Source organism: Syngnathus leptorhynchus, chromosome 19 (assembly GCF_054491065.1).
Source record: "Syngnathus leptorhynchus isolate UIUO chromosome 19, UIUO_Slep, whole genome shotgun sequence".
Lineage (NCBI taxonomy): Eukaryota > Metazoa > Chordata > Actinopteri > Syngnathiformes > Syngnathidae > Syngnathus > Syngnathus leptorhynchus.
The window spans coordinates 6,579,314-6,587,940 of NC_141213.1; the positions used below are offsets into that span (position 1 = coordinate 6,579,314).

The 8,627-nt window shown below is 40.7% G+C and overlaps 1 protein-coding gene across 1 annotated transcript; it reads right to left on the minus strand.

Moving 5' to 3' along the window:
- Positions 1-862: 862 nt before the first annotated feature.
- Positions 863-5,663, minus strand: dap (death-associated protein). Its single transcript, XM_085939626.1, has 4 exons — positions 5,460-5,663; positions 4,548-4,647; positions 2,578-2,620; positions 863-2,207 (listed from the first exon to the last, which is right to left on the minus strand). Exons 1-4 carry the CDS (start codon positions 5,512-5,514, stop codon positions 2,088-2,090), a joined length of 318 nt encoding a protein of 105 aa, XP_085795752.1. The 5' UTR covers positions 5,515-5,663; the 3' UTR covers positions 863-2,087.
- Between the last annotated feature and the right edge of the window lie 2,964 nt (positions 5,664-8,627).

Here is an 8,627-nt window from a genome sequence, read left to right on the forward strand (position 1 = left end):
ATTTATTTTATAGCTACATATTGTTTTGATTTCAATATTGATTTTAATATGGGTCATTTTTGACCCACTTTTGGAAGAGTGCAAGGTACAGTCACTCATGCATCTAAGGTTTAATAAGCATTTATTTGTCAATACAAACACTATACAAATAAGACTATGCAGTCATTGCAATTATATGTATTCCTTTCAAGTTGAATTGACAGTATTTTGCTAAATGTATACCATCATACATATATATATATATATGTGTGTGTATTATATAAACATTATATATCTAAATGGATGGAGGAAAATTTGGTACCTTTCCCAGATAGTGTGTATGCACGTATGGAGGCTGTGTCAGGTGTAATTTGGCATTTTGTCTGGCTGAATCAGGTTTATATTGCGCTGGGTGCTTTACTGGGTTAACATGAGCTGACAGGACACCTGCTTGCAGATGCAAGTGTGAAGATGGATTACATGAAATAACACCTGGTGTGTGTGTGTGTGTGTGTGTGTGTGTGTGTGTGTTGGGAGCTTGGGAAGGAAAAGTAGACATCTCTTGGAGAGACACCTTTGTTTCTTTTCCAAAACACCAGCTGAGCCCAGGATGCACTTATTTGCAGCATTAGAGTAACGGAACCTCCAGACTAGTTGTTGAATTGTGTTCACTATGTCTCCATTGATGATAGCCATTGTATTCCTTTGTTCAGACAAATTGAGCAAACATTTGACAGTTTCGGCAGCAACGTCCGCCTTCTTCACGTCTTTTTCAGCTGTTGTTACTACGAGGGCGTGACTCTCCTCCAATTTGTCTGAACAAAGGAATACAATTGCAAACCTCCAGATTTTTTTTTTTTTAAACTCTTCAATAAATTCAACATTTAAGATTCTCTATATTTTTATTTACTATGACAAGCACAACCAATACCAAACTCCAGTTGAAACAATTGAAGATGTAACTCAAAGAGAAATGTGAAAGACAGCAACAGTGAAATTGTTCATTTCAAAGGGAAATGACTTCTGATTCATCGCAAAGAGTTTTGTCTTTTACTTCCTGACCAATCAGTCTAAGTGCATGGTGTCCTGATATGTTTAAAACACACCAATCTTGTGCTAAAATGAACACTAGCACACAACCAAAAAGATGGAATGTACTTTTTTTTGTTATCTTGAATTTACATATCTGCTTTTTTGGGGCAGCAGGGCTTTGTTTAGCGTGCTCTAGCCAGGCCTTGGTCTGTTAAAGCTCCAACAACATGGGGGAAAAAAAAAAAAAACAACAGCATGCATACTTGTTGCTTTTGATATCAGGTATACATACACTCACAAAGGATTTGGCTTCATTAGCTGCTGAAATAATAATTAAAAAAAAAAGTATGCAGGCACTGCTGGATTATCTTTGCTTGAAGCAGTTTGCTTGTGCAGATGCCATGAATAACACTGCAGTGATGAGGAGGATGCAAAAGCGATATAGTTAACAGTTGACACAGCTAACTAAGCAGTTGATACGCAATTATTTTAAGACACCAATAATTCAGTTCAAAGGAATCTTGCCTTAATTAGAACCCGACCAATTAGTGGGTGCACTGCCGGAATGTTTATTGGTTATAACGCTCGCTCGTTTTCTTTTTTGTGGCTGTCGTGCAATGTGGCAACTGTCTGGCTATGAAAATAGTTTGCCGTTTTGACTTTTTTGTTATATTATCCAAAACACGTGGCCTCGATTATTTGCTTTTAGGGTCTTTTGGTCTGTTGTGTGTACAAAGCCTTTCATCTTAATAATTAATTCACTGGTCTATTATTGTATTGATTCGTGTGAGCTACATCAATTATGACTTTAACTTAAACAAAGGAGACAAAAGTGCACGACAATTAGCGCAGCACCGATGCCAGGCAACTTATAAAGACTGGATTGAAACAATGGCAATACTGGTATTAGGCCACTGCTACAGACAACTTCCACATCACACAACAGTTAACAAAACCAAAAATAATACGACTGATCAATCAAAGGACGTATGCCGAGCAGGAAACCGTGTTCAATTGGGAAGGCCGACTGGTGGAGTTAGCATGGCCACAGCATAGCGAGCGCCCGCCCGCCCGGCTCACTTGCGGGGTTGATGGATGTGCTGGTTGATGTGCTGAGAGGGGGGCAGCTTGGGGATGCCAGGCTGGGGCTTCTGGTGCGCCACCTGGGCAGCAGCCGGGGTGAAGTCCTTATCGCCCTGAAACCAGCAGCCAAAAGGATGTCACAATGTTACAAGAATACAAGTATGTGAAGGGGAACAGTAAAGCCGCCATCTGCTCTGCAGCCGCAAACTCTGACTGATTAAAAAATAAAAATCTCATCACAAATTGGATTAGAGAGGGACTTTGCTATTTCAAAGAGGAATGGAGTATTTTAATCAAAAAATAAAACCAAGAATCTGTTAATATCTGCTCCAGTTTTCTTCCCTTATGTTTCTCTCATTATTCATTATGACTATCAAGTTAGAATTTGATTCAATTATATTCCATACAAACTCATTGTAAGATTACAAGCACTTATATTTCCACTACATTAATATTAAATCTCTGAATAAATGTACGAGTTACCTTGGTAACCACTCCAGACACAATCACCGGGGCCTTGGGTGGACTGAAAAAAAGAGAAAAGCAAAGTTGTTTGATTAAAAAAAAAAAACAAAAAAAAAAAACCACAATACAAAATGTTTCGTAGCAGGCCGAAGGGTGCCGAAAGGGCAGAGAAGGACACGTGGAGCCAAACGCCTCCATAACAATAATAATGGATCATCACAGAGGAGGCTGGAGGTGGGTGAGCGTAGACAAAAAGAAAGGGATGACGGCAGAAGAAAAGACGAGCGAGACCAGCGCACGCCTTGACCTTGACGTGACAAACGAGCGCCGCCGTCTAATTTAACAGCGTCGTCACCCCGCGGTAATGGTGACTGCCTTCACAAATCCCCCTCAAAGACATTTAGGAACCTTTAACAATACTATACGTAGCAATTGAAATTCATTGAAGTGAAAAATATGAGGATGTTTTTTTTTTACTGATAGTAAAACTGATTCCGGTTGCCATTCATTTTTCTTTTTAAGTTCCTAGTTTTAGAACATGAATTTGACCGATTAAAAAAATAAAATAAAAAAATCAGTGGGAACCTGGAAATAAGAGCACAATTACCCTAACCTATGACAAATTAGTTTCATTCAATTCCACTGATTACTACCTAAATTACCGAATTGATGAAAAACATTTTTAGGATTTTTTTTTGGGGGGGGGACTAAATGTTGGTGTGCAGAGCCTGCAGGGGGAAGCAGAGAGCTGTGGACTTTTGCCTCAAAAAAGAAAGCATGAGAAAGAGAGTGAGGGCGAGACAAGGAAGTCAGGATGTTAATACAACACTCAGAGTTCAAAGAGTAAAATATGTCATTATATAAAAAAATTTTTTGTAAGCAGCAACTCTTCGACCCACCCACAGCGCCGTGCTTCTGCAGTGCAGAAAGTTTGTTGCCGTGGGCAAGGAGGCGGTTGCCATAGAAACTAACGCATGCTGCACTTTCTTCATTTGTCGGCATCTCGCCACTTAACTTTAAATCAGAAGAGAGAAAGAAAAAAAAACTTCAAAGGTGTGATAAACCCTTGGCTTCTGTCATATTTTCTTCCATGGAGCTGACCTTTTGTGTTCTTCCGATCCTCAACTTTCCTCCTCATCTGCCATGTAAACACGGCTCGCCATCACTCCACCTCCCTTTGCCCCATCTGTCCATCTGGGCGAGATTGGTTTGGGCAGGTGCTCCCCTGACTACAACGCTTCAGTGGCCGCAGCTGATGTGAAATTTACCCACTAGCCACCTGCTTGACGTCCATCACTGTGACTCATGGAGGGAACAGTTCGAGTGGGGGTTTCACTGATGGAGTGCAACTATGGCTCTACACACCAACTTTTTTTTTGTGAACAAAGAGAAGAGTAAAAATGAGCCATTTTCCTTATAAAGCCAGTTACCATACCCATTTTTTCCTTTCTCTCTTTAGAATATGACTCCATATCCTGTGGCGCCACCGAGTGAGGAAGTGCACAACAGCCTGGAGATAATACTATATATCAGCAATATATTTATTTTTTGAGGAGATAACTGTTGAAAAGAAATATCACTGCATTTGTCCAGATATGGATGGCTAATATTTTGGATACCCGATTTTACTCCACAAGAAGGCAGATCTCTGAACGATGCAGCTCATTATTATCTTGGCGGAGGCAGATATTATATATTTTTTGAGTTTGCTCAGGTGTATCTAATGCTGTGGATGGCGAGTGCATATAATTGGGTGTGACCCAAAAAAATATGCATAAAATGACTGATCTGATGGGAAATTTCTCTGCTGTGCAGCGGTTGTCAGCTTTTATCAGCACACAACCTGATAACGCAGCATGTGAAGATACCATCTGCACCCAATTTATACTATTTGCAAATGGGAACGGGAATTCAGTATTGTATGGTGGTTGGAGAAAAAATCGTGTTGGACTATGTTAGAAGTGCTTGTGCATTTTAGTTAGGCTTACCTACTGCTCACATACTGCTCTTCATCATCATCTTTTGGTGGGGGTTCCGGAACAGCAGTCGCCTGGTGCTTCTGCACTATCCTCATACCGCCGGCCTTGACTGCAACACAAACGTGTTTCAGGAAGACATTTTTAGTCATGAGAGGGGGTGTGTGAATAGGTCACGTTCATCTTGTGGGCTGCAACAAATGTTAAAAAAACATCCCTCATCCAATCACAAATCCTGCAGCATTGGTGACGACATTTTCATGCAGTAGGGCTCGAGCAATTTGCTTGCACAGGCGGCCTCATTTCAAAATGGCAACTAACCCCCCCCCCAAAACTCTGAGGTTGCTCATTCAAGTTGCTGCTGTGTGAGCACCACTTTTACTAAGTTCAAGAATGTATCAGTCACTGAGAAGGGAGAAGAAAGTATTTTCTTCAAAATCCTAGCATGTGCATTGCAGCAATTCGTACTTGATAGTGACCTTTGAACTCAAAAGAGCTGACATTGGAATGTCACCTTATCTGTGTGTTATCAGTGCAGCTGCTGAGGCCGCCGTGGCCTGTCCACGTACACGTTATCTGTCTGTCTCTGTCTGTCTGTCCGTCCGTCCACGGACCTGGCTGCTTACTGACCTCCACGTCATCACTACGCTCTTGTCACACGCATCTAAATAATCAAGTGATCATTACAAATGCGTGCTGTGATTTGAGACGTTCATGTAAATACACGGGAGAAATAAGGAATGCATAGACTGCACAAATGAGTCAATTGTCGACCACGAACACAAAACTAAGGTTATTTGTTTGGAAGTGATTTGTTTTCATGGGTATGTGGCTATTTAAGTGCATGAAAGCACATTACACACAAGTAGAAACAATAGGCCTTGAGAAGCAGTATAGACTGGAAATACAAACAACCAGCTTTACCTGCAGGAGGGTGTCCACCCCTGGTTTCGATCTTTTCTTTCGGTGGAGACGACATACTTGAGTATGTCGATGACAAATCACAACATACACTTGAATCTTCTCGCTTTATAGTGGCCTGAATTCAAGACGGAGCTCCAGTCCAGAGTCGTCAACGTGGCTTTTTCCTGAGGATTGTTTAGGAACGATGCGTCATGACGTCACGTGTCAAGCGTGCGTCATGACGTACAACGTACATTGACAAAACTTTATTGACAGAAAAAGAGTAAACAATACAAGATAAAAACATTTTTCATATTTAATGAGAAAGTGCTTAAAGTCCGCGTAGCAGCACTTTTAAATCTACGTTAAAATTTTGCAAATATGCAATATAATAAATATTTTCTAAATGTTCTTCTTGCATTGGGTGTTCATTTTAGTAAGCTACTTTTTAGTTCTTTACTTTGCTTTTTAATGTCTAATTATTTTGTCTGTAAATGCTTTTGAAAATTGCACTTATAATGTGAAGCACATTGTAAATCCATTAACCACTGAAAGCACATTGAATTACCTTTGGTATGATATGCACTACATAAAAAAAAAGCTGCCTTGCCTTACTTGCATTTTATTCTGTCTCAGCATCAGCTTAAAGTAGTTTATTAATTAAAAGACAAGTACCATTTAATCCATCTGAAAATTGCAAGCCAAAGCGTTAGTGGCAATCTTGACAAAATATTGGGCCTAAATTGGAAGAAGAATGTCCCCTGAGGAGAGTGCTGACACCAAATCAAAAGGCCAGGGGTTCACATACAGGTCAGGACAATGAATTGGGAACAGTGTTCTATTATGTACTAGTAATTTGAAAATGAAAACTCTGATTCAACAAGACAAGTTGATTATGATGTGATTTTTACCGACAACACATCAGCAGGGAATACGTCAAGCAGAGAGATGTTACTTTTAAACTTACCGGTACAGTCAATCAGCACTGACTGACACATCCATCTGGCACTTTCTCATTAAACATGTCCACGAAAGAAATTGTACTTTACAAAATATAGAGCGTTGAGGGAAGGGCTTGCATTTAGGATTACATTACATTCTTTGCTGCGTCCCATGAAAATTGCATTGACCATTGTGTTCATGAAGAAGAAAAGTAGCACTTCAATTCATTTTACTCTCCAGGTGTGAGCACTTTGTGCCCTGTGGGAATGATCTGTAATGTCCCTGAAGCAGAAAAATAACACAGAGCTCCATCTAAAGCTCCACCATTACCTCTGCTTTCCTTTATGTGCCATTTTGGGCACTCCCTCCATGTTCCCCTTGACTTTTTCCCCTCAGATGTCATAGAAAGAGTTACGACTCAGAGCGGAGAGCAGTCATTTACTCAAGAGTGTAACTCCATGGTGTACATTAAAGCAGCTCAGGGTGGAATCCTTTTTCAGAAGTCAGCGATCTCAACACCTGCCCATGGCTGATAACTGCGTGTGTCGGGGCCTTAGAGAGGAGGGCCGCTCGGTCGACGTCTTGGAGAGAGACAGAATGAGGACGTCACAGGTGAATGCTTTTGCTCAAGCTGACAGGTTCATGCACCTGCATGCACGTGCCCTCTCAAATGCACGAAATCACGCCTTGGACAGGCATGCGCACGAGGAGTGCACGCACAGCCACGCACACCCATCTCTGCAGGAGACAGCTGGCTTTTCTGCAGCAGGACTTACACGCATGAAGAGCCACGTTTGGAAAAATATCATCCTTTGTAATCGAGTCAACTGAGTGCTTGTCTCCAAAGAATGGAGAGCTAGACTATAAAGGGTGGTTATTAAACAGAATATGCTGGCAATCAAAAGTAATTACCTGGTGTGAATACCGTCGCTCCAAACAGCAATCTTAAACGTCATCAAAACAACGGAGAGAAATTGCACTCAGCACCACACATTAAACTTACCTCTTGTTGACAGTGAAGAGCCAATAACGGCCTCATTTTCAAAGCTATCTCCTGTTTTGTTGGGAATTTTCATTTCCTTCAAGCTTTCGGTTGAATCGTCCCCAGAACGGAACCAACGGCAACGGAAAAACAAACCATGAAACAAAACGCAGCATTGACAAACAGCAGTGCAAAGACAATAGTCAATATTAAGGCTTCATCTCGCCAAATGTCTGCTCATAAATGCCAACCGCATGCTGTTTCAGATCTGCTGAATGCATAAATAAGTGTCTGTTTACTAAAGTGCTCCTCATTCCACCTTAAAGGTGCTGCTGATCAAAGGCTGTCGGTCGGTGTTGCTTCCAAGTGTCAAGAAAAAAAAAAAAATGCAGAGGATGCACATCTAAGGGGGTCGTCTGGGTGAAAACCTAAGAGTGAAAAATGTTTGAAGCACAAACCTTTTAACGAGAAAGAGGGGAAGAAAAAAAAAAGGGAAACGTTCGACACGACTCAAGAGTGCCCGATTTCTGCAGCCGGCTCTTACGAGAACATGTAGCATCTCATTTGACTCAAATATTAACTGGTTAAGTCTAGTTTTGGCTTTAGTGCTTCCTTTTGAAAACCAATGATTAAAGAATAAACATTGCCGTCACCATGGTAATTTGGGCCTCGTTATTAGCAGCATCTCTCGGACCGCAACGCAGAGCTGTCACTCCACGCCAGCATCAAAGTGAAATATAAGCTCCCCCATCGTGTTCCGACATGGCTAACTGCCATGCTGCGTAAGTATATTAGGTTTTTATCAGAGGAAGCAACAGTGATATAATAAGCACAGTCACATTAAATATGCCCACAAAGCCTGTCAGTCAAGCTCCCATTAATTATGTTTAGGAGCTGATCAAGATGTTAACAATGCTGCTTGATGGAAGAATCTGTCCAAAGGCAATGCAAAATGACATTACTGTATTTCGACATGCTCCATGATGTTTCAACATATCTGTTAACAACTATTGAGACTTTCAAAGTCCTAGACTTTGGAATCTGAGAAGAACCTCAGCTGTTCATGACACAACTAGAGAAATAAAATGATTTTGAAATCCACCCACCATATATATATATATAGTAATATTATTATTATGATGATTATTATCATATAGTTTTATTTATTATTTTATTTTTAACAGTTCATTTCTGCACCACTGCAAGCACGGTGTAATTCCTCTTTGACATTGTTAAACTGAAAATTAGTACTTGTAAATGAGACC

Excerpts from the sequence above, each read along its gene's own strand:
- dap (XM_085939626.1), bottom strand. The coding sequence starts at position 5,514 with ATGTCGTCTCCACCGAAAGAAAAGATCGAAACCAGGGGTGGACACCCT. Across the intron at positions 4,648-5,459 it reads GGGTGGACACCCTCCTGCAG|TCAAGGCCGGCGGTATGAGG; the intron begins GTAAAGCTGGTT and ends TTTGTGTTGCAG. Across the intron at positions 2,208-2,577 it reads TGTCTGGAGTGGTTACCAAG|GGCGATAAGGACTTCACCCC; the intron begins GTAACTCGTACA and ends TGCTGGTTTCAG.